This window comes from Channa argus, chromosome 11 (assembly GCF_033026475.1).
Source record: "Channa argus isolate prfri chromosome 11, Channa argus male v1.0, whole genome shotgun sequence".
In the NCBI taxonomy this organism is placed as follows: domain Eukaryota; kingdom Metazoa; phylum Chordata; class Actinopteri; order Anabantiformes; family Channidae; genus Channa; species Channa argus.
The window spans coordinates 12,784,215-12,808,405 of record NC_090207.1 but is presented as its reverse complement, the minus strand read 5'-3'; the positions used below and the strand labels follow the sequence as shown (position 1 = coordinate 12,808,405).

General features: G+C 39.2%; 2 protein-coding genes across 6 annotated transcripts in view; one reads left to right on the top strand and one right to left on the bottom strand.

Moving 5' to 3' along the window:
- unc5ca (unc-5 netrin receptor Ca) overlaps positions 1 to 7,264 on the top strand; it is a 178,752-nt gene extending 171,488 nt beyond the window's left edge. For 4 of the 5 annotated variants that reach the window (XM_067520779.1, XM_067520777.1, XM_067520778.1 and 1 more), the window contains 2 exons: positions 909 to 1,087; positions 3,184 to 7,264. In XM_067520779.1, the coding sequence (XP_067376880.1) occupies positions 909 to 1,087; positions 3,184 to 3,346 (342 nt within the window). In that variant the 3' untranslated portion in view covers positions 3,347 to 7,264. The remainder of the gene's footprint in view (positions 1 to 908; positions 1,088 to 3,183) is intronic. The other variant, XR_010915524.1, reaches the window with a different exon arrangement.
- A 185-nt stretch (positions 7,265 to 7,449) lies between these two features.
- Positions 7,450 to 24,191, bottom strand: part of bmpr1ba (bone morphogenetic protein receptor, type IBa) — a 60,576-nt gene continuing 43,834 nt past the window's right edge. The window contains exons 4-13 of the mRNA XM_067520781.1: positions 14,285 to 14,447; positions 14,005 to 14,104; positions 13,657 to 13,759; positions 12,796 to 12,892; positions 12,501 to 12,639; positions 11,993 to 12,185; positions 9,997 to 10,294; positions 9,682 to 9,857; positions 9,393 to 9,523; positions 7,450 to 9,298 (exon numbers count right to left, since the gene is read on the bottom strand). Coding sequence (XP_067376882.1) covers positions 9,173 to 9,298; positions 9,393 to 9,523; positions 9,682 to 9,857; positions 9,997 to 10,294; positions 11,993 to 12,185; positions 12,501 to 12,639; positions 12,796 to 12,892; positions 13,657 to 13,759; positions 14,005 to 14,104; positions 14,285 to 14,447 — 1,526 coding nt within the window. The 3' untranslated portion in view covers positions 7,450 to 9,172. The remainder of the gene's footprint in view (positions 9,299 to 9,392; positions 9,524 to 9,681; positions 9,858 to 9,996; positions 10,295 to 11,992; positions 12,186 to 12,500; positions 12,640 to 12,795; positions 12,893 to 13,656; positions 13,760 to 14,004; positions 14,105 to 14,284; positions 14,448 to 24,191) is intronic.

The window sequence follows — 24,191 nt, the reverse complement described above, 5'->3', positions numbered from 1 at the left end:
CTGTCCAATCAAGTTGTAGAAACATCTCAAAGAATGATCAGTGGAAACAGGATGCACCAGAGCTCAACTTTGAGTGTCATGGCAAAGGCTGGGAATTCTTATGTACATGTGAATTTTTTTGTTTTTTATTTTTAATAAATTAGCAAAACATTTATGTGGTATTGTTTGTAGAGTTTTGAGGACAATAATGAATTTGATCCATTTTGGAATAAGGCTGTAACATAACAAAATGCGGAAAAAGTTAAGCGGTGTGAAGACTTTCTGGGTGCACTGTACCTTCTATAGGTGTCTTGTTACATAAAAAAAATAGAAACAAAGATGTTTCATTCTCAATCATTCAATCTCCAGCAGCAGAGCTTTCTGCTGTAAATTGAGGCTAAGTAGACGCAGTAAATAGTAATCATTCACATCAGCAGTGGCAGTTGTTGTTTCCCTCTGCCAAGCCACATTCATTAGACCGCTGCCTCCTTTCAGCCCAGGAGTGGCAGATTAATGGGATGAAGGTTAAGAAAGAGACAGAGATCGACAGCAAGCAGGGAAGGGTTGGGGAGTGCTAGGGAGCAAATCTTTGTGTTTGTTTCACTCTTGTATTAATTAGGAAAATCAAATGTAATTGGTCACACTGCAGGCAAGCAGCAAAGAGACAAGCAGGTTTTTTTCAGGTACCAAGCTGGAGATGTATTCGTAATAGATGTATGATTAATTAACATGGATGCACATTATAATCCACATTTTACCTTAAAGGTTTTATGATCTCCAACTATTCTCCTGTGTATCCACTGCAAACATTACACTATAGTATTCTGACTACACAACAATATGCAGAAATTTGACTTTGACTTGATCTATATACAGTAACTTGATTATTAATGAACTTGTTATTCAATCAGTTTTTTCTGTCTTTCCAGGAGGTCCAGTGCATAGACACATCCCTGATGGACCCTGCCAGTAACATCACTACTTTAGTGGGTCCTAATGCTTTCCGCATTCCTTTATCTATCAGACAGAAGTTGTGTGGCAGTCTGGATGCACCACAGACCAGAGGGAATGACTGGAGAATGCTTGCCCACAAACTCAACCTGGACAGGTGACGCATACTGTTCACACATATTTTGCCATGTATTTCCTGCATGCTTCTCTCACTGTTTCACGAAAAACTGTTGTTCAAAAAGTGTCAGAGTCAGTTATCCTTAATGAAATATAACAAATTCAAATAGTCCAAGTCTCAGTCTTATTCTATTGCTTATTTTATCTTCTTCAAAGATATAATAGCACATACCAAAGTGTTATATTAACATTTCTCAGTTTAAAAAACAGCTACATCACACACACAAAAAAAGAAAAATAACAGTTTGTTCAGTCACATTCCAGTATTTTGAAACTGGATCCCAGTAGAGTTTGAGCTGGACTCCTGTGAACCTAAATAATAAAGAGTTTAGTAGCAGCGGTTTTCTATTTGCATCTGACTCACAGGTAACTTACTTAGTATCTCTATCCCCAGACGCATGTCTCGATGATTCAGTCTGCAGGTTCATTTACCAGCAGCTACCAAAGCAGAGGCAGATATTGAGAGGATAATTGGGCACAAGTGCATCTCATTGTCCCAGCAGGCAGGCAGCTCATGATTCAGTCTGTTAATGTGGGCACCAAATATTCACAATCAGTGGGTGAAAAATGGACAACAGCCAAATTGTTGTTTACTTCCACAGTTCGGCTAAAAGTGCCGCTTCAAAAGTTGTGCATTAAAATGGTCTAACAAGGAAATACCGTCTTTTATCCTCCTTTCTGGTAACCACCACATCATGTTGGTTTGACTTCAAAGTCTGACTCATGCTTTTGCATCACCACCATCTCTCCTCACATCACTTTCATTTAAATGACAAAACCTGAGCTGTATAACGTGTGCTGTAATTGTGAACTTTTTTGGTGCGTTTAGACAACTTTAAATAGAAATGGTGGAAACTAACACACATAAAAGATGAATCTCAGCTACCGGGTTTACTTAACAGCAGAAATACTTATCGCATTCTGCAGACAGATGCAGTTTGAGGCAGAAGGTGAGAAACAAAGTCTGAAAGACAGTAATGAAAATAGATTCATTAGATGTTTTGAGTGATGGAGAATAATAAAAAATCTGCAGAAAGAGTGACTGACAGAAAGAAGCCGAGGAGTGATGTCTATGCTTGTGTTTAAACAGTATCAGAGTGTGCTGACAGAACAATCACAGGATTTACAGTGGAACAGAGAGTCTCATTTTTATCCTCGTGGGACTCAAATCTGATGGTCTTTCCACTTTAAGTCAGCTTTGAGGTCTTTGTCACAAAAGGCTCAGCATCAAACAACCCTTGTGTACTTAACTTTCAGCAGCTGCAGTACTTAACATTGCTATAAAAATGATTCTCTCTGCAAAGTTGTAGGCACATTTTGTGCTCTAATGATATTTCAGGGTCACATTTTTTTCATTTGATCGAAACAGTTTGAATTAATCTGCCATATTAAATCAAGTCTAAAGTCCTGTACTCAATATATTTTATATCATAATGTATTCAGCGCTTAATCAAGGTTTGTTTTCTTTAATTAGTTCTTATTGTGTCTAATCGCAGGCACTTTGAATACATTTAAACAAGATTTCAGGCTATAAGTCAGAGTCCTCAATAGAGCAGTCACGCCAGGTAAAAATTCATTACATTTTAACTTTGAAAGGATTCATAATTAAACGGGGATCATTTGACACCCTTCAGATGCACAATGGGAAAGTGGAAGTGGTTGACTTTTCATCCTTTTCACTTTTTGCAGTAGTTTCTTTTTCACAATTGTGCTTTAAAAAAAAACTTGAAAAATAAAAATCCTTTTTTTAAGGGGAGTGTCATCATCTACTGTATGTAAGTTTCAAGCTTTTCAAATACATTTTCAAGTATAATACTCTACCAGTACACATCCAATGTTGAATTCCATGTTTTGCTTTTTTTCTGTATCCATCTGCATCCGTATGTTAAACAAACAACAAAAAGGGGATGTTTTTAGGAATTATTGTTAGTTGGTTATTGATTTGATAATTTAACTCCCCTTTTGACTAGTTGTCGCAGCCTCTAGCTTCACAAAAATGCTTTGTGAGTGAATTGATGTATCTCTAAGGGACTATTTTAACTTTACCCAATTAACATTCCATCCTTATTTTTCCAGGTACCTGAACTACTTTGCCACCAAGTCCAGTCCAACAGGTGTGATCCTGGATCTCTGGGAGGCTCAGCACTTCCCTGACGGAGACCTAAATGAACTGGCCGCAGTGCTGGAAGAGATGAGCCGCCATGATAGTAACCTTGCCGCCATGACAACAGAACACTGACGCAGGAACATTGTTACCTTGACAATGACACAACTCTGGAGACAATTACGTGTGAATTCTCTACTGCAGCAAGGGGCAATGAACCAATTAGATGTGACCTGAAGAAAAGTTGTCACCATGGTGATTGAGCACTGGTTAAATACCACAGTAATCGTGCCGATATGGTAACTGACAGCACGGGAGGTGGGCCAGCTAGTGCTGGAACTATGTGTATCTTTTGTGTGTGTGTATTTGCGAGATGTTACAGTGTCGTGTGTGACCAAAGGAGAGATAACCCTACCTATCACACAAGCAGAGCTTATCAGGAACAAACAAAACATACACACGCCTACAAAAAGACCTTGTCCAATATAACACCGGTTGTTGTTCTCTTGCCGTTACTTTATACTGAACAAAGACAAACAGAGCAAAGAAAAAAAATAAAGCCATAGAGGTACCAACCTCTATAGGAATGGAACAGAATCATAAATTTGGAGCAGCTAAACTGATTACAGAAGAGTGGGAGAAGGAAGATTGAGGAAGGAGAGAGAATGAGGTAGGGAATCTTCAGCAAGGAGAGGGTAAACACAGAAAGACACTAAACTGATTACAAAAGGGAGGGAGGACATAAACATAAAATGATGGACGAAGTGGCAGGTGATCATCTGTAAGAACAGGATGGGAAAAAAGATAATGAGAGCGGGGTGACAAAGTAATCCCACTCTCCTCTTGAGCATTGGCTGTACGTGTGTGTCAGTACAGTTTTGTTGTCTTTATATCGTTTCCTAGGGAACGCTCTATGTATTCTGCTGTCCATATGTGTGGATCATTTCCTGCTAAATGAATTTGTTAAACAGTGATTTAAATCAAGGATCCTGACCGGAAACAAGCCAGAGGCAACAGCTTTCTCTTTTCGGCCATCATCATGACATTTTTAGTAAATAGTGAGCTTGTTGCTTTCGTCCAAAATGCACGAACAAATTCAGTCGTCCAGCTCACAGGAACTCCAGTAGTACTAAGCCAAAGGCAACGGACCTTTCCATCCTTGCCTTTAACTTGCGCTTCTAATTTTGTTAAACGCCAGCTCAAAGAGGATTTTAAAATGAAAAAAAAACCCTGAGGGATTCAAGCGAAACTTCAGTTGTGTATGGTTGACAAACTTGTTAAATTGTCTGTTTTGAGGTTTACGCACAATTTTACTTATGATAAACAGATACATGGTGAAAGAGGCAGACTGTCCATTGTTTATTCTCATTCACAGTGAAGTACACTGTTTAAAGGAGTTTAAAGGACTAATAATAATAATTAATAATATTAATACAATATGTTTTCTACAGGAAATTAATTTTAGAAGCAAAACATGTTTCTGGTCTTCTTGGAGGTTGATGATCTACTAATGCATCTTAAACTAAATGCATTAGTGTTAGTGCTCTTATCCTCCTCATACAGGAGTTGTTTGGTGATGCAGGGTGGACAAATCCAGCCATAGCTACGACATTTGGTTCACCACAAGCTCAGATCCGGGAGTGTCTATGATAGGCTGCTGCTGGGGCTTGTTTCTGGACAGGGTTCATCTTTTAGTGGAGAGACGAAGCAAAAAGAGATGTTTTAAGAAGTGAAAACACAAGTGTTTTTAAATACAGTAATATACAAAGTACCATAGTTTTATGTGATGTTTAATTAAATACTGCTGTTATCATCCATTACAGCTAAATGTACCCAATATAGTGATTGATCATGTTTTAATTTACTACGATATATATAGCGTACATTTATTTCTTTCATACTTTCAGTGTCCCATCGCGGCAGGATGTCAGTTGTTACCTGCCATCAGTGCACGTCAATTCATGTGTGATCACCACCAGGACTTTGCTGGTCACTAGCACCATCCAGTGGCCTTTGAAGAATAACCGTTTACATTTTTAGATTGTTGGAAACATGTAAATACATTATAATCATGTTCACCCTAATGACCTTGTATTACCATGATATTTTTCCTCGTTGATCATTATTATGTTTTTACATTAACATTAGTTTTTGTCATTTAAATGTTTTTATAGGTGTGAACTGTATTGGGGGGCAGAGTTTCACTTAGTTTATCAAACAATGTTCTGTCAGCAACTTAACATTCCAACTCATGGTGTATTTGTTGAAAAAGTTGCAATTTAGAGCTAAAAAATTGATAACAACTAAAGGGGCCTATGTAAAATGAAGTGTAATATATTAGTGTTTTGCAGAACAACATTGTGACCCAAGGCTGGCTTTTAAATGTATGCATTGACTCGGGCAGCAGTGCCTGACGAAAAGCTGGAAATGCAGGCTTTGGCGAAAGAAAAACAGCCTTATTTTTAGTGGCTTTTTAATAGTTGTCAGATGCCTCTGGGGACATGAACTCTATTCACCGTGTAAAGTACAACATGAACATTCACTTCAAAGAAAACACATGTACAATATTCAAATATTGGAATTAAGATATTTCTGAACTTTGGAGAGACGCCATATGAAACTAAACCAGGTATGTAGAGGAGATACTGAGGAGGATATTGTAAACGGAACAAAGCAGGCAGAGGCTGAGTTAACACTGCTAAAAAAGGTCAGTGCTTTACCCGCTTATAGCAGATTTCATCTTGTGGCTGTCCACACAGGAGGGAGGTTTGAGAGATTGATTTTTATTTTTTACATTGATTCCTCCGTTTTGTTCAGTGAGTAAGAATTGTGCAATACAACAGTCAGACCTGTTGTATTGATGTAAAATCACTCATACAGTTTCAGACATGTATGTTTAGAACAGCCTTATGAACCATATTAGAAAAGGTGTATGGTTACATGTCGGAGTGGATGTTTTGCATTTTTTTTTTTTCTCAAAAGTAACTGGTGATGTCAAATAAGGAAATCAAAGGGTACAATGTGTAAATCATCAGCTCATCAATTCAGATCTTCTTGGAACAAAACACAAACCCAAAGGTCATGACGATGTCTCTTTCATACAGTGTGATGATCAACATGTCTGATTATCTCAAAGGCAGAAATCGCAGTAATACAGCAGTTCAGCTTTCAAAATCAGATCCTTACTATGCTCCAAGTCTACGATTTACCAGCAGAATAGACAAAAATGAATATGTAAAAAATAGTTTTCAAGGGGGAGAAGATGATGTGAAAATGAAGAAAGTACTGTTTAGATATCAAAGTGTGTAAAAATATTTTCTAGCCGCAGTATATACAGTTGTGTACTGTCAGCTATATTTGGCAAATTTCAGAGTATAAAAGAGCAGTTCAGTTAGATACTACTTTTGGTTTTTTAAGTTTCTTTTTGTAAAAGCAGTGTCTACTATGCAAACTTGGCATTGGTTCTCATGATAGAAGTCTGTAACTAGAGCTGTCCTTGTAAGTGCATTTTTACTTTAATATCAGGATTGATTTGATTAGTGCAGGGTAGTGTTTCCATTTCGTCAATTTTAGCTAATTCTGGCACGCTTCATGAATCTTGCTCAATCTTGCTGAATGCTCGCCTCTCTATCTCCTCTAATTGTTTTCTGTACAAAGTGTAAGAAAGAATTTTTAAGACAATAAATTATATTTATAAGCAATGCTGAAAAATGTCGAATGCCTTTGGTGGATTATTCAGGGAATGAGTTTCAGGGAATGGTTTTACACATACATTTTGTACTTTTACAACTTATTGTGGGGGGAATGGTCAGAAATGCCCATTGTAGACCATGGATATATACATTTGGTTTGCAACACTTTAATTCTATACCATTTTAATCTGTGAAATTGATATTTTCATGCTCCATAGTCAACCAGTAGTTGGATAAAGTAGCCTTAAGGGGAGGAAATTGAAACTGAAAATCCTTATGGTGTCACTGTTTAACATGCTGTGTGCTCAGCAGCACTGGTGGGTTGTAATGAGGCATGCAGCTTTTTTAACAAATAAAAAATATGGAGAGCATGTCTTAACAGTGAGAGGCACTGCCAAGTGACTCGTTAGTATGCACTGCATTCAGCCATTATAAACTGTGCATCAGCCATGTGGATGCGTGTTATTGCGGGTATGTTCAACCTTTTACTGAAGAAAAACAACTCACAGAAGCAACAGTAGTTGCCAATTAAATAAAGGACAAAAATCGAAGAAAGAAAAGGCGTTTATATCAGAAAAGCAAATCTGTCATATTCAAACTTTCAATAGTGACAAGCATCCCCTTTATGTATTAATTTATGACCAAAATAACTCCTTGACCTCATAAGGAAAGCTCATCAAAAAATATACAGATGGGCAATATTTGAGGGAAATCTCAACCAGTGTTATTGTGATAGCAGAGCAGCGTGAAAGCCCCAAAAGTCTGCTTAGTGAGATGATGAGAGGTGTGTCAATTTACCTGGAGAACCATTTCATACTGAGCTAGTAAGGATGGATACGTTTGCTAATAATACTTGACTGCTACTATGTCAGAATTTGAATTACTGTAGAAACTCACCTGATATAAATCAGATTATAGACTTTTGAAATAACGAGTACTATTTGATTCAGTGTGACCACTGCATCTTATTATGATGACTCCCTCCAATATGTGCTTTAATTTTCCAAGAATTAGCCCAATTACCCTGACAGTCAGGAAAAAGTGAAAATTTGCTTGTTGTGGTGTGATAACGTAGAAATCGCTAGGAGTCTGTTCCACCCCTGCACATGGATTTCACTGATTTTCACTGCATCTTAAGTGAAGGTTTTTGGTGCAGGTGGCTAAAATAAACATTGAGAATGATTAAATGGTAGCACCCCCCCCTTGGTAATTGATTCATGGTACATCTCCTCGCTACACAAATTTAACATATCGCTTCATTATCAAGCTCAGTAGTCACCACTACAGTTACAGTGTACCACACTTTGATTGCCCTGTCAGACTTAATTTCCTGTAACTGCACTGAAGCGCCCACAGAGGGCACAGTGCTGCTGAAATCACTTCATTAATGTGATGCCTTCTCTGCCCACTTTGGTTTTATTGGTAAATACACTAACGTTGAGCAGAAAGGGAACACGGATGCCTTTATAGCCCCAATCCAGAATTTACTTGGACAGATAAACTTTATTTTTCACATATAGTTTGAGTTTTACATGGAAAATACACAACTCAAAAATACACATATACCTTTTCTTCAGTGTCTACAAATGTTACCAGCATACACAGAACCTTTAAAGCCTCAAAATACATTTTTATGTCACATAGTGTCATTTCTTGTAACCAAAAGCAGTCCATGAAAGAGTGACAAATGTGTTCAAACCAATTACAATATAAAGCCAGGAGTGGGGTGACAGTCTTTGAAAGGAGGTGCGTTGGCTTTAAGCACATCTCTTCAGTTCTATTAACCAGACCTTCATCTACATGAACGTTAGCTTTCACGGAAAGCAGTGATATTATATTCCACTCACTGGTCAGTAGCCTGTTTGTATACTGTGTAACTGCAGCTACAGTGCCAAGTCTTTTTCTCCATGGCCTTTGGAGCACGTGGACAGGAACCTATATCTGGTTTTAGAGTCCTCATACTAGTCTGAAATGAAACTGACTCCTCTCTGATGGACACAACAGGGCCACGCCAGACCTGATTGTTTTTTTATAATTTAAGTTTTAGTAAACCACTGTACTCAAAAGGAGACTTACAGGAGGTTACAGAGTTCAGGACATCTGGACTCAGGATCAAGTTTGTGATCCTGTTACCTGCAAAGTGAGCTTCTTGATCCCTGTACCACCTCAACCTCCCAGAAAAAAAAAGGCTTACTGTGGCATGGACCAGAGCCAGTGTTATTGTTAGTGCCCTTTCTATTTGTGTTAGTGCACACTTGCCAGTGCACGCTCACAGCTTGATATCCTGTGATTCTGACATCTTGGCAAGTGTCTTTTTGACCCGTAGGGCTGTGAGGCGAGAAGCTGGGTTGTGGGCCCAGCATTCTGTCATCAGCTTCCCCATCTGTCTCAAACACTGTGGGGAGACAGATTTATGATACAAAGGTCATACGTTTATGTGTGTTTGTGCATGAATTTGTGTATATGTAGTGCATTTGGGTGTGTTTTACCTCATCGCTGGTCCATCTATTGGGAAAGGACGGTCGGAGCCTCTTAATGCAAACCACCTCTCTCATGTCTTCATATGAAGGGTCTGTAGGAACTAAGTCATGGTACGGCAACTGGTACTCTTCAAGGATCCCTACCAAACGAATAAAATAAGATTCCAGATCCCAAAAAATAAAACTATTGCATAAGTCATAATCCAAAGATATTAAAAGAGTTTAATATTTGTAGCTGTCTTTTAGAAGGAGTTTGAGTCTGAAAAAAGGACAAAAGGAGAAAATTTACTGTGTTTACCTCCTGAGACACAACGTCGAGCAATTTCCCAGAGAATGAGCCCAAAGCTGTACATGTCGGCCATGATGTACGACTGAAAATGACTTCTGTTTAGAGTCTCATCCAGAACCTCTGGAGGCATGTAGCGCTTTGTACCAACTCTAGTGTTGGGAGGGATGTCTACTTCATTGGTGTCACTGCAGAGTCAAGATAATATAGGTATAATACAGATCAAAATATGTTGATCTGTGTGCCTGCTACCAGAGCTTATATCCAGCAAAACATAGTTTCAAATTTTAAAAAAAATAGTGTAATATTTGTTCCCGGCACACTCACCTGATAAACTTGACTGCCAGGCCTAGGTCAGCTATACAGCACGTCCCATTTCGTTTCACCAGTATGTTCTTACTCTTCAGATCCCTGTGAGCAATAGCTGGCTTGCCCTGGGTGCCAAAGATCTCGGTGTGGAGGTGACAGAGTCCCGATACAGACGAGTACGCCAGTCGCAGCATGGCTTTATTGTCTAGCGTGGTTGATTTGAGGTAGTCGTACAAAGATCCGTTTTCATGGTAGTCTGTGATTAGGTAAAGTTGGGTCCAAGAGCCAGTTCCTTTAATATCTGCAGCTATAAAGCCTATGAATGAAATGGGCAATGAAGGAGCGATGGAGGAAAAAAAAAAAAAAGGTCACTGACTGAATTTCTCCATGAAAATATTGTTCAAGTGTACATGCAGTTCAGGAATTTATTGCCTTTGGTCGATTAATGATGGCAGACATAATACATACAGATTTGCTGTGTGTGCCTTTACATTTCACTGAAGATCTATCAGTTGGTCTCCATCATAGAACAGATTATTTTTCAGATTTTCTTTTTCTTTGGTGGCCATGTTTGAGCATGTATGCTTTGTGTAAAGCATTGCTAAGGGTGATCATTTTGAATATTTGGAGCAAGTTCATCCATAATTTTTTAAACCATGCATGCTTTAATATTAATACAGGTGATTTTAAGCTTTAATGATCAGTTTTAAGTGAAATCATTGGCAAGAACTGAATGAAAAACCGGTAGAGAAGGCTGTCCTCCAGCCACAGGGGCAGTGGTACAGTCTTCAGCTCCTCTGTTTCACATGCCAAAGTGCCCTTAAGCCAAACACTGAGCCTCATATTGCCCCTTGTGTGTACTTGGTGTAATTGTTAAGTCACTTTGGATAAAGTGTCAAAAAATGAAATTTATGTAGATGTTGTTGTTTGATGAACTAATTATTGGATAATAAAATTAGGTTTTAAAAGGTAAATAATACCATAAAAATTATGAATACTACTGGTAATTAGTTTGTACACTGTGAAGCCACTCACACTAAGCAGGCTTTGGTTTGTGGAGGTAATATTTTACACATCCCGAGGCCACATTTTAAAATCAAGCACGTGGTTTCGGCTGTGGAAGGCAATATTATGCACAACAGCATCTAGTCTGTATTTTAGTTTACTGGGAAGTGATCTTTTGGCCGAGTACATAATTATTATGCATCTTGTGATGTTTAGTTATGCAAGCATCGGTCTGCAGTCTGTTGTAGTCTACTTTATAATTTCTTGTAATGTATTATTGTCTTTTGACTGTAATTGATCTGTTTTGGTGCTAAGTGTGTGGTGCAGCCTAATAGCCAGTCCAACTCAAACTATGGAAACTTTTTATTTTTTGCTGTTTATTTGTTTGTTTTTGTCATCCTTACGGTTTATCCCATGAGTTCAGGGTCACCACAGCGGATCATTTGTCCGCATTTTGATTTGGCACAGCTTTTTTAACACCGGCTGCCCTTCCTGACGCAACCCTCCCCAATTTCTACCGGGCTTGGAAACAGGCACTGCATGGCTGGGGATGGGAATGTGCTGTTGGGGGTTCAGTGTCTTGCCCTCGGACACTTTGACATGTGGTTGGGAGGAGTGGGGCGCTCACCTCCGACCCTGTGGTCGGTAGACGGCCACTCTACCAACTGCGCCACTGTCACCCCTATTTTTTTTAATTTTGTTTATATTTTTCCACAAACCAATGTATTTATCATTAATGCCATGCTCACTTATTAATACATCACTGCATCCATATATCTATTAGCCCATAATTTAGGCTTGTTTATCTGCTAGTATATTGGAAATATGTACAGTGTTCCTCTTATGAACTTTAATTAGAATGAAGCAAAGTGATTATAGTTGTATTGATTATAAACGGTGAAGATGTTAAATGACAAATTATGTATAGTAAAAGAGAAGATGTGTTCAAACAAGGAATTAAAAACAGAGACTGCAAAAATCAGTACTGCATAAAGGAAACCAGTATTACCCAGTATGTTCTCGTGTCTCATTAAGACAGTCTGGTAGATTTCAGTCTCTCTGAACCAACTGGCCTCTTCAGTGGTGAAGAAAACTTTAACAGCCACTTTTTCTCCCCTCCACCTGCCCATCCATACCTCTCCATACCTCCCCTTGCCGATTTGCTTCACCATTTGAATCTGCTTAGCTATCGTTCTCTGGACCTGAAGAGGAGCACAAAGTGGGAAAACTATTAGATATGGTTTAGCATGAAATCACAGCTCCATTACATTCTGACCTACAGAACACGTGTTTCTGTTTCAGTACACTGACCTTGTTATCTTTTAGAATGAGAATGTAAGTTTTGGTGATCTGATTTAAAAACAAATAGTTTGAATATCCTGTATGTATGACACTCACAACCGTTAGCCCACCACATATGGCAAAATCTATCCAGTGACACCACTGTGTCCAGATGGGGCAAACACAGAGCATCATTTCACCATAACAGGCATATGGCTGCAATGTGGGTATCTTACCAATAGAGGGAGCCCTGAGCCTGAGCCAGAGCTTTGTGACTGCTCTATTAGGTCCTTTAGAGATTCTCCAGGAGGAATGTAGGTCTCATCCTGCTCCAGACCAATGCTGTATCGAGGACGAGACTCCTGACGCTTATACCTGGAAAAGATTATCATTATTCAGCACACAAATAGCAGTATATGCTGGCAGTATTATAACCTGAGGGTTTCCAAAGGTTGTTAATGTAAACCCTTGGACTGAAAGTTTATGAATAACTGTGGGTTGTTTGAGTATTTAACAGTTAAGTGTAAATACCTGAAGTAGCAGAAGACAATAATGACAGCCAATATAATGCTGCACACAGTGACGGAGATCAACAAAGCCATGTGGTGGATCTTTCCATCTACATAGACTGAAAAGTGAAGGATAAAGAGGTGAAAGGAGTTTGTAAGGTGGACAAAAAGAGAGGAGTAGTTCATTCAAAATAATGTGATGTTCGTGTCAACATTTTTGGCTTCTTAAGCTGAAACAAAAAAACAAAACAAAACAAAAACCAAATGAATTAACATAAAAAAAGGGAAGGAAATTGAGAAATTTCTACCAAGAAATCAGTCTGTATTACAAGTCACTTGAAAGAACGGGTATACAGTAAATCAAGTACAAATCATATTTCACTCATCAATTTTTCATTTACTCTCTTTTCCCTCAAGGCCCCAGTCAACAGTGAGAGGAAGCCCTCAGCCTAGTCGATGAATTATCTTCCTGATTCCTGACGATAGGGTTTCAGATTGATGACTCTGCCCTCGGTGTCTGCTGGGGCTTGTGATTTCCCTGGGAATCTAGGCTTACTGTCTCTCAAATACGCAAACACAGGCTCACATTCACACAGAGTATAGTGTTGTACACAGTAGAGACCTCAGTATTCTCTTGACGCACAGTAGCTTTACGCCGGACAGTTTGACAGTAACTCCCCCAGTCTCCCCCACTTCTGCTGTCTTTGACAATGTCGCTGTATCTCTACATCTAAATCTTGTGTGCTGCAACACCATCAGCCACAGTTCTTGGCCCCGTCTATGTCACCGCCACACTGTCACTGTCAGAACTGGAGAACGAGTGGCTCTTTAAAGTCTTTCTTGTGTTTCTGGTGCAAGGATGATAGCAGATGGGCGAACTTACGAGGCGGTTTGAGCGGTGGCAGTGTAGGATGCAGGTTTTTGTTGCAGTAATCTTGGTCGGTACAGCACTCCAATGATCTTCTTTCACGTGAGTTCCCTGTGTCCTGTGCGGAAAAAATAGTTTTTCACTTTTCATACTTCATGTGCCTGATTACTGAATGGTGGAGTTAGTGCCAAAAGAAAGAGTGGCAGAAATAATTAAAAAGTTATAAAACAAGAAAAACTCAAATGTATAAATACTTTAATAAAGGTGAGGAACTACATTTTTTTTTTATTATATTATTTTATTACTTTATTTTATCCAAGGAAAATGTTTGAAATGATTGTAGTTTTAGAGTCACCTACTGACCCTACACTGAAACTCTGACCCAGCCAGCCCCAGGCAGCCTGTAGTCTGGACTGGTACCCCTCCCTCCTCCTCCACCATGGTAAAACAGTAGCCGTCCGTCCTGGAAAACGAGATTCGGCTACACATGAGTACAGCAACATGCCATCAATAGAAAAAAACAAAACGTGTTAACAGCAAGTCTTTCTGTGAATGCACAGCCACCACGGCAAGTAGCAATGTGTGTCTGTGTACAAGTGAATTATTATTTTTTTGTTTGTTTGTTTCCACAACCATTTCTTGCCTGCATGTGTTATTGGTTGAATCCTCTGGGCAATGATGATAGCAGTGACACCACAGAAGTCTTTGGGAGGATGAAGCAGGAGCTGTGCTGCCACTAATCTCCTTCCCTCTCTCCACTGCCTCCTTATTGGATGCTCTTAGTAGCATACTGTCCAATATGTTGCCTATAAAGTACAGAGAAGAAAAAGACACATAGCCGGGGGAAGAGACAGAACCTAAATGTTGAAATGATGCACACAAATCAAACATCACTCTTCATTCGATTTAAGGTTACAACACTATTGATTTACTTACAGATCTACCCGTATTCTTATGAACACTATTACCTTGGCTTAATGCCATACAGAGGTTGATGTGATGCTCCTACTGTGAAACTGCCCTCACTTCAAAGTGCATTTCAAGACCCCACCTGTAAGTTTGTAAGTTGCCCAGGGGGATATGTTTAATATCTTCTCTCAACTCTGCTGTGCCGGTGCAGAGAGTGCAAGGTCAGATCTAATCATTACAGATGAGCTCAGCTGACACAACTAGAAATCAACCAATTTATTTCAGTGAAACACTGAATCCACTTAAAAATCTACAAAAAAATAAATAAAATCACACAATAGACAATTTCAGAGAACATATAGGAAACTTATAGGATACAAAAAAGGTAAAAAATAATAATTGAACCTTGAACACCTGACACTCTGAAATGTGGTCACTCGCACCAGATGTTTTTTAACTCTTACAAATAATACAGCTTCTAAAAGTTGTTGTATTCCCTAGTTATCCTGTTTCAAAAGGGCACCTGTTTGTCACTTGAGGGGAAATAAGGATCACGGAAGTGACTTTCCTTCATGGCTTTTAAGATTTTCTTTCATTCCAGCATGATCATTGAGACCAGATGCTTAACAGCTGCAAGGTTGCAGCTTCAAGACTGTCCAAAATAAGCATGAGCCTTTCCTCACTGAAATATTCTACTAGCAGATACAGATTTTACTCTTTTTCCTCCTTCATTTTGTCAAGCAGATGCTTCTCACAAAGAATGAGAATCAATAACAACACGGTTTGTGTGAAAGGACACAGTCAAATTGTGGAAACTAAGGATGTTCTTTATTTGTCATAGTGACAGTCATACAGCAGGGCAAACGCGACATTCTAAACAATCCTACGCACAAAGAAATTCTGTTAATTTTGTTGCGAAGGATGGTTAAATTATCTCAGGGCTAACACACTGACTTTGTATTCTAGAAATTATGGTTTTTAGTTTTTCTTAAGTATCAAATTATCAATGGATAATTTTTTTTTATCATAGCTGAGTAAAATTAGCTATTGGCTAATGTGAGCTAGTGCTGCCACTTTAAAGTTTTAAAACACTCATGTTTTTAATTTCCTGTCCTTTTTTTCTCCATTCTCTATCTACTTTAGTAAACCACAGCTTTCTGTCAGCAGCTTTGTCATCTACAACCAACTGGTTTCCAAAGTCACTCAATTGTTAAAATCATTAATTTTCTGTTTTATATTTTTGATTGATTTACTTTATAGAGATCTGTTTTCAGTTTGACATGGGAAAAAAAAAATCTTTGACATGAAAAATGCCAAAATAAATTGAAATGCTGAAGAAAAAATAAAAGGTGAAATATCCAAGGGTTATGATTCTTTTCTATACCCACTAGCGTTGGACAATCTACAAGCACATTACAACGAGCCATCTCTAGGGACCCTCACCACTGAAAAACTAATTGACTCAGATGAAAAGTTGAAAATGTGCTGTATACATTTTCAGGGTGGTTATGGCTGTCAGTCAAATGTCAGATAATGGGTGGTATCTTCCCTTTGATCTGAGCTCCACTGTTTGACAAAACTTCAAAGAACCTCCTCCAGGGATAAACACACTCCAACACACACATACAACACACACAAAAAATGTATGTGCATGTTCACACGCTTTAAAAATATCTTTCTCTCTAGATTTATTTACATATTCACTCAATCAGCCCATAATATGCTATTTCAGAGGGGCTTTTATTTGCAAAGGACAAAAACAATGATTAGAAACGTATCAATATAGATATCAGCAAATGGTTCAAAACCATCAATGTCACTTGTCATCTTTGCACTTTCCTTTGCAAATGTCTCTCTTTTAAACACTGTGTTGACAACACTGCAACAGAGGGATGGTGGGGTTTAAAGGGGTCACATTAACAATTGACCGATTTGAGAGAAAGGGAGAGAGGAAGAGTAGGAGGGGGGGAGAAGAACAGTGGATTAGCAAACAAGAAGTGACAGAGCTGCGGGGAACTGGTGGGCAGTTTAGCAGCACACACAGGGGACAGAGCAGAGGCCACTGGCCTTTTCCACCCTTTCTCTCACTCTGCCCCATCCCTCCCATCACTTTCCCCATCCTACTTCCTAGTGCTCACTCTTGTTGTCGACTTGTCTCCTCCCCCCTTTCTTCTTCAATCTATCTTTCTTTCTTTAGCCCATCTCTAGTGTGTACCTCATTCTTTATTCACATTCATGTGCTTTCTTCCAAGACCTTGTTTCTCTTTTCGTCCACTTTTTCTTCACTCTCCCTCACAACCTTCCTGTCTTTCTCTACCCACCCTTTTTTTCTTCATATCATGCCTTTCCTATGTGAGTCCAGTGGATTGTCATGTGAGGTGCTGCTGTGCTGTTGACAAAACACAAAGTCTTTCACATCCATCCTGCACCTGGGAATCCTGGCTTCTGCCGAGTGTGTGTGTGTGTGTGTGTGTGTGTGTGTGTGTGTGTGTGTGTGTGTGTGTGTGTGTGTGTGTGTGTGTGTGTGTGTGTGTGTGTGTGTGTGTGTGTACACATGTAGAAAAGACAGCGGGAGAGACACAAACAGGGAGAAAGACAAGAAGAAAGAAAAGACTTAACCAGTGCAGCATGTTGCTCCTTGGACGAAATTAGGTGATGCACTGATCCCAGTACTTATTTGACTGATTTAACGCATAAAATTTTACCGGGATCTGTGTAAAAAAATTTAGATGTTCGTGAAGAAGTTTGTGCTGTCATCTGTAATTTCATCAGTAATATGACACAGTGAGCATAATGGTCCATGATGTTAATATTCTGTACATTACATCAAATATTAGTGGGGCTATATTATCCTAAAACTGTAACACTGGCTGCCTTGGAGCTCTCTGTTGTCTCCTAACAAGAAACGTCAGGCATTTGAGGTAAGCAGTGTCACTGCAATCCAGCCTCTCTCTGATAATCATATTTCAGTATCACACTATTTCATCTCAGTAAGCTGTTGTAACACCAAGGCTTTTTTTTGTTTTGTTTTTGTCCCACACCTCTTGCTACTTAATACTTTGAATACAGAGATCTGATCTTTAGGGAAGAAAGTCCTGCATGGAATTTAGAAGATAAAAAAACAATTTTCATCTCTTTTGCAGATATGTACGTACATTCATGGTTAGGGAGAAAATAAAAAGTCCTCCAACATTCTGATATGACTCCCAGGAGTGTCACTTGAAATAGCTCACCTTCGTGACACATGCTTACAATTACAGGTCCATCATGGTTTGTTTACGGCGAGCACATAAAGAAATTGGTTAGGTTTTGAGAAAAGAATAAAAGGTTGCAGTTGTGGTTTGTAGAAAAATCCAGTGACTTCTGACCAATGCAACCACCCCAGCCTGTCAAATGCAGACTCTCTCACTCTATATAATTAGTCATTAAACTTTCTCCTTTGCTCGTCTCACCCACCCACTGGGTTCTCTCACTATAACATGCTATTGTTGGCTGTAATAAACTTTTGGCATGAAGACATATTAAGTAATTTCTCTTCAGAAGTACAGAGATGTGTAGAGTTGGGTCGTTGGTAGTTTAGGTATTTTAGAGTAGGCATGAATATAAGATTGTTATAGCCCAGTCCAAACCTTTCTAAGTACAACTGATGTCAAAACACGGCTCGTGTTAAATGATTTGTGTTCTGAAACTGGCTGAATTTCTTCACTGACAAAATAATTGTTTCAAGCTCTTTGACTAAAGTGACCTTTCAGAGTTTTCAGGTCTCCCCTATAGGGTTTTTCAGCCTTGATGGCAGGATATAGGGGCCACTGTCAACACGCAATTAACAGCCGTGGCCGCACAAACCCCCAACAGTAAAGGACTCTTTTCAACAGATGCTTTGTACAAACTGAAACAGCAAAAAGAGAAAGAAGCGACAGATATTCACATAGTCAAAGGGAGGAGACGTGAAGAAGAAGGATATCGTGCGTGAGATAGCAAGATAAGTGGAGGGGATTCAGACAAAGATAGACAAACCAAGACGAGCAAAAAAAAAGAGAGAACATACTCATTAGTTATCCCAGCCATGTTAAACAAGGCCTACCAGAAAAGCCCTTTCAGTGAGCTGTTGTAAACACTACCTGCCTCCCCTTCCACTTAAGATACACTCATTTGACAATGCTCCTCCTCTCCTCCCTCCCTCGTCCCCTCTAAGTAGCAGTTCATCTTCCTGGTGTTTGACAGTGCTGCCTATACAGCGATAGAAACACAGAAGGTAAAAGGTTTCTTGTCCTGCTCCATCTCCGCCTCTCTTTAAGTTCTTGTCTCTCTGTCTATTCCCATGTACTTTCAGCAGCTGGTCTTATCTCGGTTTTCTTCTTCCTGTCAATGTTGTGATGAGCCGAGCCATCCCACATGTGAAGGAATGTCTTAATGAGTCGCACTGTAATCTGAAGGCTGGATGCTGGAAAATTGAGATTGACTCTCGTTGTTTTGGCTAAACTTACTTTGAAATTCAAATATGTTTTGCTCTCTTTCTCGCACAGCTCTCCATCTCATCTAAACAGCAGTGGCTGTAGTTCTGTTGTAAGGCCGTTGTCCAGGGACCACAGCGTCAGTGGTTCGACTCCTGTTCCCTCTTGGCTGTTTGTCAAAGTGAAGATACTGAAGCCCAAGTTGCTACCGGGTAAGGTGAGCACCTTGCATGACAGCCACTGTCATCACTGTGTGAGTATGTGTGTGAATTGGTGAATGAGAAGCAACATTGTAAGGTGCTTTGGATAAAACCTATATAAGCAGAGCATTTAACTTTACACCATTTTGAGGTAGAAAACTAGTGCAAACTACCTTACTTGAAGGGAGTGATCAGACTCCTAACTCTAGGCACAGAATTTGACAGTTTCTGTCTGCTATACTGATGTGTTGAATTCAGGAAGGAGTTATCCATCCATCACTATTCCTGCACCCTGTTTTATGTATCCTACATTCAAAATGATCCCTCTTTTCTTTCATATTTTTCAACACCTCTTTATACATCCATCCGCCTAAAACTCTGAGCATGTCTGAAATAATCTGTAGAATCTGAGGACAAGTAGTCAAAAGCAATTTATAGAAGTGATGGCATGTAACTTAGAAAAGCACAATAACACTTGCGTGAGTATAAGAGAAGCTGCATTCAGCTCATCTATCCTCCGATACAACGGCATCATCAACAGCTCTTCAAACATTCCTTCATTATGTCACACTGATGAATGATGCAGTAATGAGCCAGTGCCACTCTGGTTATACAGCTGTCATCTGCCAGCTTTATGCGCCGACAAGTGTGTGTGTGTTTGCGTGCACGTCCTCTTTCATCAAGATGAGTGACAGGTACACAAGGATTCCCGGAACTCTAAGTTCATTCCAGAAGGCCCTCTGCGTTCCCTTTGGAATACAAGGCTCTGATGAAATGGTCCTTTAAGGAGGTGTGAGAGAGCAAAGCAAAGAAAAGAGAGAAAGGCAACCAGCTGGTCTCTTTATCTCAAATGCTTCTCTGCTCAGTCTCATGACCATCTGTGGGCTCCTACTCATCACAAAACAGCCCACATCAATTCAGACGCCAGGCATCTGGCTGGAATAGTGGGCTGTGGCTGTGTACTGTAAAAAGCTCTGATGCCAGTGGTTCAAATCTGCATCATACACTTTGTCTCCATTGGACTACATACTGCATGTTGTCATGAAACATTTTAATTGTGCCATCCACCCTAATAAACACTATTACAATACTATAAATTTAAAATTCAAAACAGTACATTTAAGGCATTTTGTTTAACCCAACAAGAATATAAGTCTACCGTAGCTGGTTGAAAGTTCAGATGTTATAGTTAAACAGATACATTCCAGAATGTATGCAAAGAAGATGGATAATGTCCTCCTACATTTCTTTTCAAATAACTGCTGTGGAAGACAAATGAAGCTAGAAGAAGCATTGGTGATCTCCTGCAGAACCCTTAAAGCAGCTGGGCTTTTATTCCAGCAGACAAATGTGTATGACACAAAGGAATGTTTTCGTATGTCTAAGAGCATACGGCTAAACACTGCATGAAAAGTGACTGACACAATAATAATACACCAGTGTAGTCTTTAAGCATGTACTCCATTGCAACCCAAAATGCTTTGATATTCTGTGATGCATATCTGAAATAGAAACTTTTGAAGAAAGAAAGTTTTTGGTTTCTACTGCTTTATTGGTGGAGAGATTGCTTTGCGTTTGCAGTCCGTCAGTTCCTTATGATGATTTCCTTGTGTGGTAAAACCCAAATTTCAAATGCTAAGTAAAATTAAACAAGTTAATAAATTAACAAGTCTGACCAACTGTACACCAAAAGTACCATTACACAGAATAGTTATATTTGTTTTGTTGAATATGGCATACTTGACTGTGACCGTGGTAGAGTAATAAGTAGTATTAGGTTACAGTAGACGCGCACACAGACAGTCCATTCAAACTTGGCCGCTATTTTTACTATATTGGATTTGCTATTCCAATGATATCATCATGTGACTCATTGTTCCATCATGGTGGTATGCAAATACCATGCTTATAAAGCGATGAACAATGGCCATACACCTGCCAAATCGATAGTTGGCCATGGCAAATATAACAACTCAAGTTTAGCAGTCCCCACAGAAACCCACCCACTGTGCATATAAACAATTAAAAAAACACACACAGACACACTGTTACAAATTTGGCTTTGGAAAAGAAAAATCACTAAATAGTAGAGATACTTTGCATTTTTTGGAGATGCAATGCTTTGCTGCTAGAAACCGGGTGGCTGCAGTAGAGTCATATGATGTCACCTCTGATGTTAGTCATCTACATATTTGTCTATGTGAGGCATCAAAAAGCCAGACAGATACAGGACACTATGCCAACTGATGAGTTACACAAAAATCATACCACAGAGCAATGCAGAGTGCCTACAGTATGTATTAAGTTTCTAAAAGTCTAAAAAGTTTTTTAAATAATTGACCACACTCACACTCACACTCCCTTTCACTTCCTCCCTAAGTCTGCTGCCTTTTCATTTTCATACTTATACATGAATCAAACATTAGAATGGGCCCTAATTTCTTTTTTTCAAACAAACACTTAGGCTATACAGAAGCTCATCTCATGGTCAACACCATATGCAGGGACATAAACACATCCTTCGTGGCAAGCTGGGAAATTGGCCTCACTTCAAACACAACCTAATGATTTATTTAAATACTTCAAGTGACCCGCAACCTTTGAATACAGCACTACTAAAACACACAAGCAGGACAAGTGGCAGTTCAATAGTGGGAGACAGGCAAAGGACTGTTGGCTGAATTAAATTCTAATTTAAAGTCTAAATTTGAGTCCAGCTTTTGTGACAACCTTAATAGCTTTAAGGGCACAAGTGCAGATATAGCCCAAAAGTCTAACTTTGTTTGATTGGAATGCACACAAACAGCTAAATTACAGTGAGTGTTCAGTTTAAGGTATGAGTTTGATGAAGTTGTTTACATGAGTCACAGTAACCCAGGTCACGCTGCACCGGCAAGATAATTTCTGGAATGATGTGTGGCAGCATGAAACATGGTATCAGACACAGAGATAGACCGAAAATGTAAGATGTTTGTGTTTGTTGTTACTTTTGTCCTTGGTGAATTACAGACCACCTTGTCTGTTGTTTAAGCCTGCAGTTTTAACTTGATAACAGTTTCTCTGTTGACACTATAGCATGTTTTTGCCCAACCATCACTATTTATATGATCTAAAAGAGATGAAGCCTTCTAATGGATACTTCATAGAGCCATTTCATTCATCTGTGACTTTGAACTTTTATATATCCCATGACCTGGATGACAATTTTCATAGCCATATTACCATGCCTCCTTTTTCCATTAAAAAATTTGCATCCTGTTCACTCTGATCTGTGGTAGCAAATAAGCACTTCTACAAAGTTGTTTGCCTAATTCAGGCTAGACTTGATACTTTGCTACAATGATTCATAGTTGTATAGTTTTCTTATTATAGATATTATTAAAGCTACATTAGAGCTATATGTTTTCTGTGGCTACAACCCTCCCATGTGCATGCTGACACTGTAAATGATTTAAACCATCCTGATTGAATCCATATCATGGAAATTCAGTGTCACACGCAATATGCATAAATGCCATACAAACTGTATAACTAAAAGATCCACTGAACATACACAAACTCACACACATAAGAAGTGTGTAATACAATACCAGAAACTATAATCTCCCTTCAGGACACATTCAGCCCTCGGTAAGGGTAATCAAAACACTGTCAGTTAGCAAAACTACTCACACTGACTTACACACACCATCATGGTCACGCAGAACTAATAGCCAATGACACTGATGGCTGGGGCTGAATGATAAATGAACAAAATATGAATTTGAGACAGCAGGCACAGAGAATGGGAACAGGCAAATCTGTGTGTAGGTGAGGGCCTTGCTGTGTGCCTGTGGGAGTAGAGAGAGTGTAAATGTGTGTGTGTGGTTTTTGGGTTTTTTTTTTTTTGGTTTGTGTGTGTTCGTGTGTAGAGGGAGGTTTGATCGTGTTAACATTACAGCTGCCATGTGTTTATTTCCCAGAGTTCTGGTCTGTGGCGTCTCAGTCATCTCCACCGGCTTAAACAGTCACTTTCCATCCATTTACAGCCTCTGTGTGTGTATGTGTATATGAGTGTGTATGTGTATTATGTGTGGAACGTGGATATTTGTGTGTAGCATCTATGACAAGAACGCATCTCTACATGTATCAGTGTTTATGAGCTCCTGCTTTGTGTGCGAGTGTGTTTGTGTAAGTGTGTGTGTGTGTGTGTATATATGTGTGTTTACAGTTGTATGCGTCCCACTGTCTCCTCTGTGTGATTAGCTTCCCATTAACTAAGTCACATATCACCCATCACTGGCTCCAGGCCTCCCCTGTATTATCTCGCTGGACAAACATGCTGCCGACTAGACTTGGTCACACACACGCACAAACATTCAACATCCACTCCCATCTGGACACCCATTAGGTACCTATCATAGCGTACAATGATTGTCTCTATTGCAAAGCCATTTGGTTAAAAATGGGCATCATGACATCAACAAATGACCTTAAATTACAGCATGGAAATGTATTAATTTTTCACTGCCACATTTAAAGTAGCAGATTCATTCATCCTTTTTCTCCTACTCTCTCTGCCCTTTCCTTTCGAGTGATTAACTAAAGCTACAGTATGCAACTTTCTTTCTTTTTTTAGATACTGGTCTAAAATGTATCTTAATGTGGATAGCTGCTGACTTACAGAACAGCACTAGCAGCAGTGGAGAGATCTTTAGTTCTGGGCTCATCCTTCTCACAAATCTGACAAGTTCTTGTAGATTTAGCGGTTTTGCTGCATTTGTTTTATTTAAAACTTATAGTAACACTACATGAAACATTGCACAGTGCGTGGCATAACATAAAGAGCATCACAGAGCTGTTTCCAAGCCGGCAGAGGGGAGGCTCTCCAGGATTTTCGGGCTCGTCGGATTTTAAGTTTCATGCTACTAGCTTAAATTAGCCTAAAACTAGCTGAAATTGCATATTGTTCAGTAGCTTTAATAAACCACTGGCCATTGTGACATTT